This window comes from Gymnoscopelus microlampas (genome assembly GCF_963454915.1).
Source record: "Gymnoscopelus microlampas genome assembly, chromosome: 15".
Lineage (NCBI taxonomy): Eukaryota > Metazoa > Chordata > Actinopteri > Myctophiformes > Myctophidae > Gymnoscopelus > Gymnoscopelus microlampas.
Genome location: NC_139952.1, coordinates 27656576 through 27675718, shown reverse-complemented (window position 1 = coordinate 27675718; position 19143 = coordinate 27656576). Strand labels below are relative to the sequence as shown.

Below are 19143 nucleotides of genomic sequence, written 5' to 3'. Positions count from 1 at the left end.
AATTATGATTTCATGGTTCATTTAATTAATGTTTTTCCCTACTAGACCTATATGTAAAAATTGAGGTTGAGGAGTGGAATGTAACCATGTTTAAAACTCTAATTTATTATCTCTTGTTTGTTACACTTTAATAAAGGTTTGTAAAAGCGCAAATAAAGGTTATGTATAGGCTATGAAACTGCATTATGTCCCTTTGAGCTTATCTTTGTCCAACTGCTGGGTTGAGGTATATCTGTGGGTTGTAGTGTAAAGTAACTAAGTACATGTACTCAAGTACAATTTTGAGGTATTTTTACTTCTACTCCACTACACTTCAGAAGCAAATATTATACTTTTACTCCACTACAATTAATTGAAAACTTTAGTTACTAGTTACTTGAAAACTTGTGTAATTAGATATTCTGCTTAATGAGTACTTTATACTTTTGGTACTATAAGTACTTTTTGATACTAATTATTTTGTACTTTATTAAGTGTAACAGAGTATTTCTATATCAGTATTGATACTTTTACTCAAGTAAAAAAAGTAGTGCTTTCCCCACCACTGTCTGTGGGTCAGAACTGAAGTCATAAATCTGGTATGTAACCCAAACACCTGTTTCTACCGTAAATAGTCTAATATGGACGCAATCATTTGAATGAATAATTTGGCCAACGCTTAAACTCTCTTGGTCAAATAAGTCATTGCTGAAGGACAACTACTCAACTTAAATGTAATTATGGAAAATAATCAATTTCACATTTCTTCCACAGGGAGCGCTTCAAAACTAAGTGCCTCTCGCATCGCACTGCAGAAATGACAATGCTCTCATTGATAGACAGTACGGTAAGAACTTGAAGTTGAAAGCTGCACATTCAAGGAATCTTGTCCTTTTCATTCACAAGCTCTTTGGTGACTGACACTTGGAAACATCATGTCTTCCACCGCTAGAAAGATCATCAATACTACTTCGGCCCCGGCTGCTATCGGACCATACAGGTGAGAAGGTTAAGCCTCAAAACGAATTAATGAATAGGCTCTATGCACAGCAGCCGTATTATCACTTCCTTCACAGGTGTTACCAATGATACTAATGAAGGCTCTGTTCCATTTAGTGTAGCACAGTGGTTTCCACGACCCCCATAACTCTGAGAGTGTACAAATGGAACCAAATGGACCCTTACGGGTCCATTTGGTTCCATTTGTACACTCTCGGAGTTACACACCCATAAGGGGCCATTTGGAAGCCCATGAGGGTCCCTGGACCCCAACTTTAGACCCACTAGTGTAGCAGAGTGTTTCCAGTGAGTCAACATGCACACAATATCAGCAACCCTGACTCTGTTAGACCAGAATGGAACAGAGCTTTCATTGGTAACACCTGTCAATGTCTTCATAATATGGCTGCTGTAAATAGAGCCTATTAATGAATGAATGTGAAGTGGATGTTTCCAAACAGATCGATGTGTTCATTATTGTGTTCGTTCTGAATGAATGCATAGGGATGGCACATGGCGGGTATAACCAATTTGGTCAGAGCATGCAGAAGCGGGTCAAAGTACAGTGGTGGAAGAAGTACTCAAATGTTTTACTTAAGTAAAAATATCAATAATACTGCTATGTAGAAACAATCAATTAAAAGTCCGGAATTAAAAATGTACTTGAGGAAAAGTATTGGTATCAAAATGTACATAAAGTAACACAAATAAAAGTAGCTACTCATTATATGCAGAATGTCCTGTTTTACAAGTTTTCAAAATAAAGGGACATGTTGTGAGCTTGTAGATCTGCTATTTTTTAACCAAAGTATATATAGGGCTGATGTGGGTAATGTATGTTTTGTAATAACAATAAAAATGTACAAAGTAACTAGTAACTAAAGTTTTCAATAATTGTATTAAAAGTACAATATTTGGATCCGAGATGGAGTGGAGTAGAAGTAAAAGTATTGGAAATTGGAATAAGTAAGAATACCTGAAATAAGTAAGAGTACCTGAACATTGTACTTATAAGTATAGTACTTGAGTAAATGTACTTAGTTACTTTACACCACTGATGGCTGGTAACCAATTTGTCCAGGCTGAGGCGGGTCAAAGTACCTGCATGATAAAAGTCTGTTGAAATAGCTTTTCACTGTCAAAGGTTTTCTGCGGATTGTGGAGCTTAGAGAACGTGGTTCTAACACAGACACAATGGCAGCAATTCGTCGGCAGATTCCATACACACCAAAAGCCCCGATCAGACAGGGAGTTTACAGGTAGGGACAGTGGTGTAAAGTAACTAAGTACATGTACTCAAGTACTGTACTGAAGTACAATCTTGAGGTATTTGTTTTACTTTAATGGGGTATTTTCAATTTTCAGTACTTTTACTTCTACTCCACTACATCTTAGAGGCAAATATTATACTTTTACTGCACTTCAATAATTTGACAACTTTAGTTACTAGGCTACTTTGTTGTAGATCTTGATTATTATTACAAACATACATTAGCCACTTCAGCTCTATAGCTACATTTAGGCCATTTGAAAATAGCCAATCTACAAGCTGGCAATGCAACTTGAGCTTGTAGATCTGCTATTTTCAAAATATTGTACACATTTGAAAGCTAATACCGCACAATGAGTACCTTGTACTTCTACTTTATTTTGTACTTAGTTTTACTCAAGTAGCCTACATTTCTAATGCTCCGAACAGAGTATATCTACATTGCAGATACTTTTAGGCTACTCAAGTAAAACATGTGAGTACTTATTCCAGACTTCCATCACTATTTAAATGCTCATTAGAAATGTGCCTGACATTAATTATTTCATTAATTAATTCTTGGCACATAGCCAAGTTACTAGTAGGCCTATTCATTGTTGGCTACTAGAACAAGCTTAATGAGGGGTGTTACTTGTTCAGCCAATCAGCTGCTAGGCCGTGAATGGAGGCCAGAGATAGTAAAGCTCAGCTGCTCAGCTCACATTTCCAAACAGGCAGTGGTGGAAAAAGTACTTAAAGGAGGAGTTCACCCAAAAAAATACTTATTTTCTATCAATTGCACACCCTATGAAGCCTTGAATCCATGGATTATTTTTTGTTTTTGTGGCATTCCTAAGCTAATAATTTGATTCCCGTCTCCTACCGGCTAATGTATCCGGTAGGAGACACAAAGTAGATGATTTGTGTCTCCTACCAGATACACACACGGTCATCAAATTATTGTCTTAGGAATGCCACAAAAACTAAAATAAATCCATGAAATCAAGGCTTCATGGGGTGTGTAATTGATAGAAAATAAGTACTTTTTTGGGTGAACTCCTCCTTTAAGTAAAAGTAGTAAAATGTACAAAAATCATTTGAAAATAGCAGATACAACCTCACAATGTGTCGCATCGCAATGCATTGTGAGCTTGTAGATCGGCTATTTTCAAATGGCCGAAATGTATATAGGGCTGAAGTGGTTAATGTATGTTTTGTAATAATAATGAAAATCTACAAAGTAACTTGTAACTAAAGTTTTCAAATAATTGTAGTGGAGTAAAAGCACTATATCAGTCTCTGAGATGTGGTGGAGTAGAAGTATAGAAAATTGGAAATACTCCAGTAAAGTAAAAGTAGGCTACCTCAAAATTGTACAGTACTTGAGTACATGTACTTAGTTACTTTCCACCACTCCAAACAGGGATGTATGCAGGCCTATGTATGGTGATTGTTGTTTATACTAGTTCCAGACTGTGTGTGTGTGTGTGTGTGTGTGTGTGTGTGTGTGTGTGTGTGTGTGTGTGTGTGTGTGTGTGTGTGTGTGTGTGTGTGTGTGTGTGTGTGTGTGTGTGCGTGCGTGCGTGCGTGCGTGCGTGCGTGCGTGCGTGCGTGCGTGCGTGCGTGTGTGTGTCCAGCCAGGCGGTGTTGGTGGACAGAACCATGTACATCTCAGGTCAGCTGGGTCTGGACACAGCCTCTGGTCAGCTGGTTGCTGGAGGGGTGCAGGCTCAGGCCAAACAGGTAAGACAGTCCTGCCATTCAGTAGAATTGACCACGTTCAAATACCACTAGAACAGGAAACCTAGCATCTATCACAGTCATCCTTGCCTGAAATAGTTCACTAATACTGGTCTAAACCAGTGGTTCTCAAATGTTTACATTTCAAGGACCCCCAGTTTGATATCCATTAGGCCACAACCCCCATTTGATACACATTTTCACCTCTGGGACCCCAACCCCCACTGAAACCTCTGTGTTCATTTAACTCTGTGCCTGACTGTACAAATGTAAACTCTCAGAGTTACAGACCCATTACGGACCATTATGGGGCATTACGGGTCCATTTGGTTCCTTTCGGTCCAGGGACAACCAGAGTTACCATCATAGTTACCCCTAGTGGTCCCCGGACCTGACATTGAGAGCTCTAAAGTTTAGACTATTGTTTAGACTCTAATATATGGTAGATGGTCTGGTCACTGACAGCACTTTAAAAAAAAAAGATGATCAATAATAGAGCATATTTTCTAAGAGGATTTGTTTGACATATATTCACCAGATAGACATTTAGCAACTGATTGAGCGGAACAGTAAAATATTAGCTGAACTACCAAGTAATTGGTTGAGTAAAATGCCCCCCCCCCATCTCTCTTTTTAAGGCACTCATCAACATGGGAGAGATCCTGAAGGCGGCAGGCTGTGACTATAACAACGGTGAGATCTAATTATCATGTCATGTCTTATTTCACCTGTCTGATTTTGGATATCACAATATCGTGATATGGCATAAGGGTTATAGGCTACTTTCCAAAATGGATGAATGAAATAGCTAAAATAGCTGACCTACAAGCTCACAATGTTGAAGATTTGCTATCTTAGTTATTTATGAAAAATGAGATCAATAATTTTTGTGTTATTTTTTTTTGTCCATATTGCCCAGCACTATTCATGTTATGTGCTTTGACTGTCCTAACTGAACACACACACACACACACACACACACACACACACACACACACACACACACACACACACACACACACACACACACACACACACACACACACACACACACACACACACACACACACACACACACACACACACACACACACACAATTTTTATCTATTTCAGTGGTGAAGACTACAGTGCTGCTGGCAGACATGAATGACTTCAACAGCGTCAATGAGACCTATAAGACATGTAAGTCAACCTGTAGATTTTTCATCATCTCATGGTCCCTCCGAGTCTGAGGCCATCTTGCACAAAAAACAGCTCCAAAAGTGACCACATGAGGGCGCCCTTTGTCCAGACAATACAACAGCACAACATAGAACTCCACAACACTAGCTGTGTGCCTGCCATAATGTAATGGCACCTTCACTAACAGGCTGCAGTCTCACTTTACAAATACATTGCTATTACATGCCACCTTGTGCCGCCGACATGAATTTTTTACTGGAAAGAATTCTACATTAAATTCTTTATTTGTGTCACTATAATAGGTGGCAGGCACACGTGGGTCAGTGTAGAAGATCAATGACTCATTTCCTTTGTTATAATTCAGGAAGTAAAAGTGATCCCTGATGAGTGCTGTTCTTATCTCATGGTCTAGAGCAGTGGTTCTCAACGTGGGGTCTGGGGACACCCAGGGGCCCTTGGAGGGGTTCCAGGGGGTCCCCCAGCTAAATGATTGATACCTAGGAACCAAATGGACACTTACAGGGCTGTAATGTATTGAGTGTACAAATGGAACCAGTCCATCTGGTTCCATTTTAGTTAAATTAACACTGCAGACTTTACACTGTAGATTGGGGTCCCAGAAATAAAAATCATCAAAAGATCCTTGAAATTAAGGGTTTAGAATCACTGGTCTCGAGGGGAATTTGCCATGGTTCCTTTTAAAAAGTGTCTTGCATTGTTCTCAGAAAAATCTCCCAACGTATTGATGGTTGAATTATACGTTGTTGCTCAACAGTGTCGCTCATCGAAAATAACCGCTCAGTTATTTTCACCAAGCGACACCACCTGCGTACGGCGACGTACAGTATAAGTCACAGGCTTCACCTGGTCTCCCTTGTTTAATCACCTCATCATCCACTGCATCGTGAAAGACAAGTCAAAGTGCAGTTCAGTCATCTACTCTTGAATAAACACAGGCCACCATGTCTTGGCCAGGGCATTTCCTCTTCGTTCACAATGCTCAGGTGTAATGGAAGCCGCGGTGCCCAGTGAGTTGTAAGTAGATACCACCGACCAGGCACATAGGTGAAACCCAACCCTCCATAGCCAACCCCTCTACCTGTGCCTGGCTTCTAACTCCCCACCCAACCACTCTGTAACCCCTCAGTGTAAGCAGGGAACTTTCCATGACCCTGGGCCAGGATGGAACACAGGATGGCTCAAATTCAAATGGGTTTTCACTGGCAAGATAAGTGTGGAGATCGGGAACGGCGGCCGTAGCTGAGTGGGTAGAGAGGCTGTCTGGGAATGGGAAGGTCACCGATTCGACCCTTGGCTCGCCCAGTCTCACACATCGAAGTGTCCCAAGACACTTAACTATTAACCGCTCTCGCTGTGCACTCATAAAAGCCATCTGAGCAGCCATCAGCTGGATCAAGATGTAAAAGCAATTTCCCCTTGTCTAAAAGTAGTGGTAAATAATAAAATGGTCTGTGAGCTTTGTATTTTTATTATTAGTATATATCCTTTAAGTCTAACAGATGAATAAACTGAATGGTATTTCGTTTTTTCAAAGGAATAAAGATGCTGTCATTGTGAACTTGGAATAACTCCGTAACTTGTAGGAAGTATTATTATTATTTGGACTTTATCAATAGTTTTCAAACTCTTATTATGCAGTAGTGAGATTTTATTTTCTTAAAGTCACTGTATTCAGCCAAGACATCTTTGTGTTATCACTACCATTAGCTGTGTTGGAACAGGGGGCCACGGGGGACTTTGAGATGGACGTCATGTCTTTGTAATGTCTTTTTTGTTTTTCTTCTAGTTTTCAGCAGTAACTTCCCTGCCAGAGCAGCCTATCAGGTCGCTGCTCTCCCCAGAGTAAGTATCAAGTGTAATAAAACACACCATTACCCTGCCTTCAGTATTCATAACTCACTGAGTGAAGGTACATTCTCATTCCAACCAAGTCATTTGTTTGGGTTGTTGGTGAACCAAAAAAAGAAAATGGAAATCGGTTAAAAAAGTTGAATAGCCTGTCATGTTTTTAGCTATGTTAGAAACAAAATAGTAAAATGATATGAATGAATGCCTTTGTAATGCTAATAGGCATAAAGCGACATGAGACAGTTTGCTGTGCATCAGAAGCAGTCTGTATGAATCAGTATTATTATTATTGTTCACACTGGAGGTGAATATTTACCTACAACTGCTAGTTTAAAACTTTGATTGATTGATTTCTTGCTTGATTGGTTAAAAGTACATACACATTATAAATCATGCTATGGATAACAAAGTATAATGAAATACTTATTTCCAATGTGGTCCTCTGTGGTCTATAATTAGTATTTGGTACTATAGTATTTCCATAGTGTGTGTACAGTGTCATTTGCGCAAATAGGGGAACATGAAAATGAAGCCATTTGTCCCAGAGACCAAAATCACCCGAATGTGGTGATAGCTGAGTGCTTAAGACACGTACCACATGTCTGACAGCGAGCCCCGGGTTCGATTCCCAAAGTGGCACTCCCCGGCTCATTCTCCCGCCAATCTTCACTGTGGACTATCAATAAATGCAGACCCCCCCCCTCTCATCTTCTCCTCTGATGTGATCACACCTCACATTTTATATATGGGTTCATTCTTACACACTTGCTTTTTTCTAATCTCTCTGCTGGTCTCTCTCTCTCTCTCTCTCTCTCTCTCTCTCTCTCTCACTAGGGTGGCCTTGTTGAAATTGAAGCAGTTGCAGTACTTGGCCCATTCTCTGATTCCTGACTAGCTGGTCGAGGCATGCACAAGTTGTAGTACAACCTTTAAGTGACCTAAAGGTTCTGCCACAGAAACATTCTACAATTTCCTGTTTACACACACAATGACCAAACTCTTCTTACTGGAAACGAACTGGTTTTATTGGCCTCAGTGGCTAGTGGAGTGCAAAGCTTAACCAACCATATATTCTCATACCACTCCAAGGGATTTAGACAGAAAAGGTCTCCCATACAGTGACTAAGATTACCTGATATTGCTAAACCTTATCACCACCCTGCTGGCACTGTACCCAGCACTAGCCACAAAGACATTCCCTGACCATTGACTAAATTAACCACATACTAACTCACAACATGTTGTGATGCAACACTTGAGCTTGTATATCTTCTATTCTATCATCTTAAAGCATTTTGAAAATGTTTGCCTAAAATGTCTAATACCCGAAATAGGGACACCAGGTTGAAAGTGGTTAACTCAGGGCTATGTTATTGGGATGGGAGTTGGGAAACCCCACCCCGACAGGGTGAATATGGTCAATAATGACCAGATATGCCAGTATATGAACTTCATATTCCTTCTGGGAACAAACCCCACACCTAAAACGAACCAGCCCAAACTCCTAGATACTAGAAAGTTTCATCTACTGCACCAACTCTTAAGTGATGTTACTATACAGTAGGCTACACAATAAAGTAAAAAGATTTTCTGGACATGATTTTGTACTTCCTTTGCATTTTATGATTACATCTTTGACAAGATTTCTTGCTTGCTAGAGAGAGAAAAATGACACAGCAGCAACTAATAATTGAAAGTTAAAAAATAAATTACAATGTTTTTTCTCACATCTCATGGATGTTCATCTGAAATTGATATTGCTGATCTGAACAACATCCTCATCTGTGTCAACAGACATTGAAATTCAGTAGAAACAGATTTTGGTTTATGGATCGTATCACAGGAAATACCAAATACTTCACAAAATGTGCAATATATTAACTTTATACAATTATAAAGGGGTAGATTTATGTTTCAGTAACATAAGATTCCTCAACTGAGTATATCTTCTTTTAGATAAACACACATGCTAAGAACCAGAAAGCATCTCTATACAGTTAGCAAATAGCAAGCACAAATGTCAACCATACGACATAAGGGACAGAAGGCACAGTGATGACTGAGGGACCCTGAATGGACATAGTTATCACAGGGTCTGCATCTTGGCAACATGGCAATGTCTTTCTCTCTTTATCTCTCTCTGTCTCTCTCTCTATCACCTCGTTTATACCTCATCGTACACCAGTGTCTCAGTGACCAGTGCCGAAAATAGCCGATGTACAAGCTCACAAGGCGACACGTTGTGAGCTTGTAGATCGGCTATTTGCAGCGTGCGCCGCCACCACGCGACGGAGCATAAATCAGGCATATCTCTCTCTCACTCATAAGTACAGTATATTTACACATGGAAAGACAACATGGGACACTCCCGCAGAATTCATCTGTTGAGCCATCTGCACTATAGTTCCACTTCGCTCATTAGGTGGGAGCTGAAAAGCACAGAGGGAAACAGAGTAGGGTCAGATTATGGACATGAATATGTAATGTGTGGTTATGTGGTTATGTAATGTTGTAACTGCATCTCTGCTCACCTGGTGTATCTTCTGCCTTGGGCTCTGTTGGGGCTGCTGGGGCTTCACTGGCTCCTGATTTCCAAGAGAGATTGAAAGGGAGAGAAAGACAGAAAGAGAGTTGTGCGTGTGAATAATAGCATGTCGCTGTACTCTGTACTGTAAATGAAATTGTACGGGTTCCGTAATTATTGAATTAATAAGCCTGTACTTATATCTATAAATTGCAGAAACTTGTGTATGTATGAATTAATTAACAGATTTCTTTTCACACCAAAAACATAAATAAATAATATCACATTCACTTCCTGGAAATGGAAACTGCACAGCAAAAAAATCTAATATTTGGTTAATACCCCAAAACAAAACTAAATATACATCACATATATGTCTGTCTGTCTGTCTGTCTGTCTGTCTGTCTGTCCCAGGCATAACTCGGGCGGTGATTGACTTGGCGTATGTGTCACAGATTACCCAGGTATTTCATCGTTCCTGACTTACGTGGTGCCCGAGTTGGGGCCCAAAGGGCACCGGCCTAGTATTATATAATCAGACTAAGGGAATGGAAAAGTAACTGGTAAGTGATTTATGATGACACAATGATGTGAACCTATGTGACCAAAAAACTATGCCCAGAAAAACAAGACAGGGCCTAATAACACCGTGGCTTATGTGGACCCTCTTCTAGTGGACGAGCCTCCTACGGAACCATATAATAAAAAACACACATTTCTCACGTCTTAATTTCCAGCTATATGCATTTAAGATTTTAGATTCATACAGGATTACTTCTACCGAGTACCATGCTTAATTCATTGCACACCAGCGTGGCACGCCGAAAATATCCTCTTGTCAACACGTTGTGAGCTTGTAGATCGTCTATTTTCAATGCAACACTGGATGAGCTGTGAGGCTCAGTGCTCACTGCACTTAACATAGAGACATTATCCTGTTTCCTCATTGGCTGTGAAACACAGTCAGGGAGGCTGGCCAGGCCTGACGTATACAGTAGCAGCCCAGTCAGTGTGTGTTGGCTTACTCCAGTTTCTCTCTGGACTCAGATTGCATCTTATTGACACACTACGCTGACAAACAAAGTGCAGGCAAGAGAGACACTTCCCAGCCCACAGACTTTCCTTGAATCAAACTTGCAAATTGGTCTTTACCAATAAGGAAAGACCAGTTTGCAAGTTTGATTCAAGAGTGTAAAAAGACTGAAAATCAAGACATGACCAGCGGAAGTGGAGAAACATTTTTCAAGACTGCAGTATTTGATCGGCTGGAAATGCTAAATAGTTGCACCAGTTCTCAATTTAACAATCTATAATTTGTATTAAGATTTCATACCCCCCCCCCCCCCCCCCCCACCGCCCTGCATCAAACCCATCAGAACTTCTCATACTTATTGAAACTACTGTATAGTTAGACCTTGAAAATGCAGTGAGTCATCACAGTGTTTCTAGGTTTGACTGCTGTCCTTGCTAAGCTATAATGACCCACAAAGGTACTTTGCATTAGACAAACAGGAAAATGGGTCAACTTCCTGATTCAATGGCCTGCTAGTCATTTGCATTGCTGAATTGATAGCAGTGGTATGACAGCATCAATCATCCTTTGTTAAGCATTTCCCTGTATAGAGTTACTGTATGGCCTGAGTAGATGGAAAAGGTGCTTGGTCAGTTGTGTACCACTGTACAGACACATACAAGTTCCTTTGGACTCTAAATGAAATGAAATGAATTATGATTATGGTAGCTGACTATATCACTGGCCACATGATAGCGATTTGATTATGTCTGGAGACCTGTGACCCTTCTCTGCCCTTGCTCAATTTCCTGTCTCTGCACTGTTGTCTGAACAGCGGTTGCCAGGAGCAGCTTCAGCATGTGATGTGAAGTCGTGGACAGGACACACTCTTGATCTGACCATGTGGACACTTTCCCTCCCTGTGCAGCCAAGAGGATGTTTATGGAGAAAAGCTGTTCTGGTTAGAACAGTGGTTTTCAACCTTTTCAAGCCGTGACCCCCCAAAATAATCATATTTGAACTGGGGACCCCCCATCCTGACAAGCATTTGGAATTGTAGGAGTTGAGACATGAAATTTAGTTTGACTCGGTACCACAGATAAATATTGTGAAAATAGTATCTACAAGCCTCGCAATGCGAGGCGTTGTGGCTATTTTCAAAATGCTTTTGGTCAATGGATTTCTTATTTGACAATTTGGCCAATGTTTGACCAGTTTTTATAGTACAGTTTGTTGATTGCTTTTAATGCAGTAATGGTCTTTTTCTTTTCTTTTTGAGGTATTAAAAAGGTCTTAAAAGTCCTTAAATTGTCGCTTCACTGTCATCTGGGGACCCCCACAAAATCACGTGGGGACCCCCCTGGGGGTCCCGACCCACAGGTTGAGAACCACTGCATTAGAAATGGCCTACATTACTATAGTAGCAACTTTATCCAAAGTGCTTTACAACGGCAGAGGTAACTATGCAAAGCAGCAATCTGCTTATCAGGAGCGGTTACTGTGTGTCTTGGACACGAAGCCAGGAGGAGCTGGGGATCGAACCGGGGACCCTCAGGTTCCTAGACATCTGCTCTCCTTCCTGCTGCCAATTATTCATTGTCTTAAAAATATTCATTTTGCACAATGAATACATTGTAGCTGTGCTACTGCACAAATAGTCACACATGTTTCCCAGAGAAATTCCTCAGGGGAAGACTTTGAGGCTGCCCTGTTAATTAACAAACGTAACCCAGCCAAGCATGTTGCCATTGCCATACTGCACCTTGGCTGTGCAATTTTAAGCTGTTAAGGGGAGCCATTTTAAGTGCTATATTTAAAGTTTTATCATTGGCCACCATGATGTCACTGTGTACCAAATGAAGTGACCTGCAAACACAAGCGTACGTGTACCTACCCAGGTGTGCAATGGTGGACACTGGACAGTGATGAAGTAGACTTCACTTGAATACTGTACTGTTACATTCTTTGAGCATCTGTACTTTCCTTGAGTTTTTTTTTTGGCAGGGGGGGAGGTGTCTAAATATCAATACAGAAATGCATTGATATTAAAAAGACAAAGTTTGTACTTTTTAATGCTTGAGTGTTTTTAAAAGCAACTATTCCAGTACTTGACTAGTAACTGACTAAATCACTCGGGTTGAGTACTTTGTCCACCACTGCCATTGTGTTCATTAAAAGCCCTAAACAATGTCTGTGTGTTGGATACTGCCCTGGTTACAGCCTCTTTAATGACACTGGGCCCTGGGAGGGTCTACTCTAGGGAGAGATGGAAGGGACATAATTCACAGGGGCACCGGGGCTGTTCTGTGTTCACTGGGTCACAGAGCAGAAGGTGGAAACACCACTCAGGTTACCGCTGGTCAATGGAGCCATACATGAGTTCACCTTCCCTCGCAATGACGCGTCTATATTGTCATTAGACTCTCTCTCTCTCTCTACTATTAAAGCGTATGGTGACAGCTGTTTTCGGCAAGGTGGTGAACTTTCAGGGCCAGTGGCTATGCAGTGTGCCAGTAGAATCTCTGAGCGCTCTGATACTTTCCAGGTGTTCAACTCACTAATGAATTAAATATATACACACACACACACACACACACACACACACACACACACACACACACACACACACACACACACACACACACACACACACACACACACACACACACACACACACACACACACACACACACACACGCACGCATATGCACACATACACCAGCACCATATTAGGACATTCTGGGGGAGAGCCAGGGCTGGTTGTACAAACAGAGACACACACACACACACACACACACACACACACACACACACACACACACACACACACACACACACACACACACACACACACACACACACACACACACACACACACACACACACACACACACACACACACACACACACGCACAGGTATTCAATTCCCCTTATCAACTTTGCAACTTTGCCAAGCGGTCAGCGAACTCAATCCATGTGTCAACTGTCCAGTCTTAATTTAGGAGATTAAGCCTAGAACACAGATGTCATTTCCATGGGAAACTGGGCAGGGCTTGAACCTTGCTAGGGCCGAGGTCTTGATTTGAGGCCGTTTAGCTTTCATCCTGGACATTCTGTGGTATTAAAATACAGTTTCACTTCAATAACTGTCTCCACAAGCCCACAGTCTTCTAAAAACCCAGGTATACAATAGAGCTACAATAAGAACTATTTTTGCATGGTCTAAATTCACATGGTCAATGATCACATTATCTAACGAAAACAAACAAACAAACAAAAGATATGTTTAGGAAGTTTGTGCTGACTGTCCAAAAGACAGAACACACTTGTGACCATTGCACTCCTACTCTTCCCACTCTCACCCACCTTCTGGGGCTGCAGGTGCTGCCTCTGCAGGTGCTGCCTCTGCAGGCGCAGGCTCTGCAGGCGCGGGCTCTGCAGGCGCGGGCTCTGAAGGCGGAGGCGCTGGAGAGTCCGCTGGCTTCTCAGCTGGGGGGCTGTCAGCTGCTGGCTCCGTTGCTGCCGCTGCTTCTGCAGCTGGTGGAATGGCGCTCGTACTCTCTGCAGGCGTGGCGCTGGTGGCAGCAGCGTCGTCTGCAGGCTTAGCTTCCGCTGCAGCCGGCGTCTGGTCAGGGATCGTTACGCTGTCCTCTGCTACTTTGCCACTGTCGCTGGCTGCCCCTGTCGAGAGTGCGGGATCTTTCACATTGTCCATACATTCTTAGAGTCCCTGTCCATATGTCCCCTGGTGTGGTTTAAATAATCTCTGTTCAATAAATGTAATGTACATAGCAAGCATTTTTCTTCCCCCAAAACGTCCCTTAAAGAGCTATATGGTACCATCATTGCTCTATCTTTGCCTTCATTTTGTAGACTGTGAAAACAGTATGTACCGTATTCGTTTGATCATCCAGAACTCCAATGAGTTTGCATAATCCAACAAGTATTTACATAGAACATTTGTACATAAACACCAACCACACCGCTGTCAATTGCATTAGACGTGCTGTTTGGGGATGGAGGAGCGCTTGTTTTGTTCCTAAACATCCACAAACATACTTCCTCATTGACCATGTCTTTAGTCTGACTCTGATTGACTCTGATTGAGAATGTGACATCACACCCCATCTGAGTTGCGTGCCCTGCGTCAAACCCGACTTCAGTGAGTGCGTGTCTGAGACAGGATTTTATTGTAAAACACTATTTCCTGGGAGATTGTCCTCCAGTCTCTATTGAGTGAAACATATAGAGACTGACTTGTGAGTATATGTTATGACATCTCCCTCACGATGGCCTCGTGGCAACACAGAGCAACAGCCTCATGTTCTCATGTTATGTGGTTCTCTCTAGGCGAGGATTATAATGGTGACTACGGTCAGCAAACAGTAAACAAACATTCTCTGTCAGATAAGTATCAAATACCAAACTCTATTCAAGGTTTAACTGAGAAAGCAGGGGGCATCAATTGTGTAATCTTGGCTTTTTTCCTTCCTTTGGTCACCATGGAGGCCTATTACCAATAAAATAGTTGTTAACCCTTTGGAACAACATACTAATAACCAGCCCTATGTTATACTTTATTGTACTACAGTGTTGCGCAGCAAAAATAGCCATGCCATGGCAAAAATAGGGACACCAGGTTCAAAGTCGTTAAAAAAATAACATAATGTGTTAGGTGTTAGGTAGGCTATATATGTACTGTATTTCTTGTGGTATTGACTGCAGATCATTAGTGATCATTACTGTATGTGTTGTTAGTGAGTGACACTGCTACCCGCTGGTTCTCAGGAGGCACAGGCAGAGAGTTGTCAAACTACCAGCGAAATCCCTGAGAGTGTACAAATGTAACCAAATGGGCCCGTCCATTTGGTTACATTTGTATACTCTCAGAGTAACAAATGCATAAATTAAGGAACAACAGAAACCTATCTAGCATTATGCGGATATGGAACATATTTACCGTACACACGTATACAAATAAGGGGAAATAATTATATTCTTCTGTTAGTTAGCAATCTAGAGTTGTTAATTGATGAAGTATGTGATTATTATTTAACAGTATAGCCCAATTCACCCCATCTGAAACATAAGCTGAAAAACAAAGAGTTAATGATTATAGTATAGAGTGAAACTTTTGGACTCATTAACACATTGTCCTATTTTTCTCAACCCAAAACTCAGACTCAGGATGTAAAACTGTGTGTGTGTGTGTGTGTGTGTGTGTGTGTGTGTGTGTGTGTGTGTGTGTGTGTGTGTGTGTGTGTGTGTGTGTGTGTGTGTGTGTGTGTGTGTGTGTGTGTGTGTGTGTGTGTGTGGGTGTGTGGGTGGGTGGTTAAGGGTTGTCTACACCAAGCACTATACAGTAGACTATAACCATATCGTGACTTTCACCATTATCGTTATTCCGCCACACTGCCATCCACTTGACTTACTGTAGCAAGCAATATCTTTTTAGTGCCGCCGCCCTTTCTTATGATCACTACCTTTTCAATTATATATCCTCACCATTTTGCATTCATAAATATTTGCATGGAATCTTACCCAAAGAACTGTATCTTAATCATACCAGGTAGATTATGGTTAGAGAGGCGTCATAGTTCTCAACAGTTTCAACAGGTTAAACTTCAGCACTTAGAAAGAAAACATTTTTGGAAAGTATGCTTGATATAGATGTGACCATCTGAGATCACTACAGTACATTGCCTGATATTTATTTTCAGCTAACACCAACACTATGTCATAATGAGTTGTGGTTTCATGACATCATATAAATGAAAAAAAGGTTAATGTCTTCTCCCTTGAGGGTTACAGGTGGAACAATGTGATCCTTCACAAGGAGCTTACATGCAAAGCTAAGAAAATATCTCAGTCAAATTTCCAGCCGACTCTCAAGAATGATAACATGGACACCTTCCAATCCAACAAGCACTTTATCTATTCAGATCCCAATTAGTTATAGTACAGCCCAAGCCATTGGTTCTCAAACATTTTCCTGTCAAAGATGCGCAAATTGATACGTATTAGACTGCAGACCCCATTTGAAAAGATTAGGTGTCAGGGACCCCCATAAGAGAAGACTGTTATCAGATTAGATTTTGTACAGCATTCTACAACTTTCTATAGTACTATCCACAAGTTTCCTAGGGCATGGTGCGCATCACTTCCTGTCGATTTGATCCCTGATAACTGATCAAATCGACAGGAAGTGATGCCCACCATTCCCTAGGAAACTTTTGGATAGGTGGGGAGAGAGAAACTATTGATCTGAATAGTCATTGTTATACATTCTATCATTGAGTTAACGTCTACCTACCCAATGAAATAGGGTGCACACTGAATATTACATTACATACAGCCTGTATGTAATATATATATGTAATATCCTGTATGATACAGGACATAATCACGTAGCCTACACTTAATTTCATTCAGTTAATAAACCTTGAGAAGGACAGAATAAGGGGCATATTTCAAGCTATTTCTCTGTCTTTTCTGTCAGACATCTGGTGTGATAAAAGCCTATATTTCTTTGTCTGTGCGTGCGTGCGTGTGTTTGCAGACGTTATGAAGATAGTAATCTCTTACTATCTAAGTTCCTATCTATATAGAGTTCCTATCTCTCTTACTATACTGAGACTGCAGGTGGAGAGATAGGAACTTCCTATTAGGAAGCTTTGTAAATCACAAAAATATTCCTCAACTCTCTCAAACTAATTTGTCAGAAAACACATGGACTCATTATGTTTTTTCTCATGGACATGATGAGAGGTATATTGGTGCAAAGATAAATCCATACTAATGATTCCATTAAACCACTTAAACCCTAGATACTTTACTGACCACAATCACCCAGCGGTCTACACTTGGTCCTCTCTTCTTTTCCCTCTACACCAAATCTCTTTGCCGAAAATAACCAATACAAGCTCACAACGCGACATGTTGTAAGATTGTAGATCTGCAATTTTTGGCCAAATCTTGCAAATAATGTAATTTAGATACTGTAGCATGTTGTTTATTTGGACAGATGCTAGGTTTGATGTTTAGTTTTGAAGCACTACATTAATGTATTTGCACTGTACTTACATGGACATTTACCCTGTCATTTGTTGACTATATAGGATTCACACCATTTTCTTTGATCTTGCACTTTGTAAATCTGGATAAGAGCATCTGTTAAATGCCTAAAATGAATTGAAATGGAATGCTGTAGTGTGTAGATGCTGCACACTCCCAAGAGATGCAATGTTTGGGGTTTACCTTTGAGAGGTGTGCTAATTTGTACCCAAACCTACCCATCTCTGTCTCAGTACAAGGAAGTTAGTGTCTACAGTGGCTTCTCTATTTCCCTTTGAAATCGAAGCTTGTCACCGAATACCCTGAACGCCACTGTCCCTCCCAGGGACGACAGACCCAGTACCAATGTACTAAACAATGACAGTTGACTTTCCCATCCTGTCATTGTGGATATCTACATTATTACTGCATGGTTCCCCGCTGTGCTAATAGAATTCCATAATGTTGCTTAAATATGGGTGACTAGTAATTAAATTGTGCCACCCTCATGAGAATAGTGTTCCATAATAAAACGGGTGATATGGAAAATGACGATGAACTTTTCCAAAACCCACTCTTTCCATATCGCAATTTGGACAAAGAGGTAGAAAGAATTGCATTATAATATATAATAGTAATATATTATATATAATGAATTATAAAAAGTTATATTTTTTTACATTTAATATTGATTTGCATTGTATTAATAATATGTTATACTATGATAACCTATTGAAATGCATGTGGAACTTTTCTACCCTCATGGAAATCGAATTAGAAGTTAGTCAACAACTTGTCCTTTAACAAACATAGTAGGCTAGGTCCTACCTGTGGTGCTGGCGCCGTTGCTTTCCTCTGGCTTGGTGCTCGGCCGGGTCGTATCCACCGCTGTAGCTGTAGATGTTGAGCATCCCATTATTCTGTCTCTTAGCACATAGAGAAGTGGAGGTGCAGCTTTAAAAAAGAAAAGTAGAAGTTAGTGCTGAGAGGAAGACTTGGCAGCTTTCCTGATGACGCCCTGCATTGATGATAGTGTCAGTAAAAAATGCAAAGGTCCTCAGATCCACTGGACAAATAAGACTGCTGTCGTTAAATTCCACTGGTCCCGTGAGGTCCCCGCATAGGAAGAATGTAAGGTGTGTTCAACATGGACACGCTCCTAGGTGTAGGTGCCTCGACAGTTTGACACGCAAGTGGATCGTTGACTAGTGTGTGCGCTGTGTAGACCAGTGGTTCTCAAACAGTGGGTCGGGACCCATGTTTGGGTCGCGGTCCAATTTTTATGGGTCACGAGAAACTTTTGGTTTCTTAAATTTAGTTTTTAAATATTATTATTTCAATTAAAAAAAAAAAACATTCCAAAATATTTTTCAAAATAATTTAAGGAATACATAAAAGAAAATCAAAGAAATCCCATACATTAGAAACCAAATGATAAAGAAGCAGTGAAAATAGCCGATCTACAAGCTCACAACGCGAGATCTGCTATTTGCACTAGCTTTGGGTCCTGGGGAGACAGCAAATTTCTCTTTTGG

General features: G+C 40.9%; 2 protein-coding genes across 2 annotated transcripts; one reads left to right on the top strand and one right to left on the bottom strand.

The window, feature by feature from the left end:
* Positions 1-914: 914 nt before the first annotated feature.
* On the top strand, positions 915-7980 carry LOC311061276 (2-iminobutanoate/2-iminopropanoate deaminase-like; the record flags this gene model as incomplete). Its single annotated transcript, XM_084079831.1, has 6 exons — positions 915-979; positions 3865-3970; positions 4606-4660; positions 5082-5150; positions 6958-7013; positions 7854-7980. The coding sequence occupies 6 exons, from the start codon at positions 915-917 to the stop codon at positions 7908-7910; spliced, it is 408 nt and encodes a 135-aa protein (XP_083935957.1). The 3' UTR covers positions 7911-7980.
* Positions 7981-8663: 683 nt separating this feature from the next.
* On the bottom strand, positions 8664-18787 carry LOC311061275 (uncharacterized protein). The gene is made up of 4 exons (XM_084079830.1): positions 18437-18787; positions 13922-14236; positions 9551-9604; positions 8664-9448 (listed from the first exon to the last, which is right to left on the bottom strand). The coding sequence occupies exons 1-4, from the start codon at positions 18522-18524 to the stop codon at positions 9438-9440; spliced, it is 468 nt and encodes a 155-aa protein (XP_083935956.1). The 5' UTR covers positions 18525-18787; the 3' UTR covers positions 8664-9437.
* Between the last annotated feature and the right edge of the window lie 356 nt (positions 18788-19143).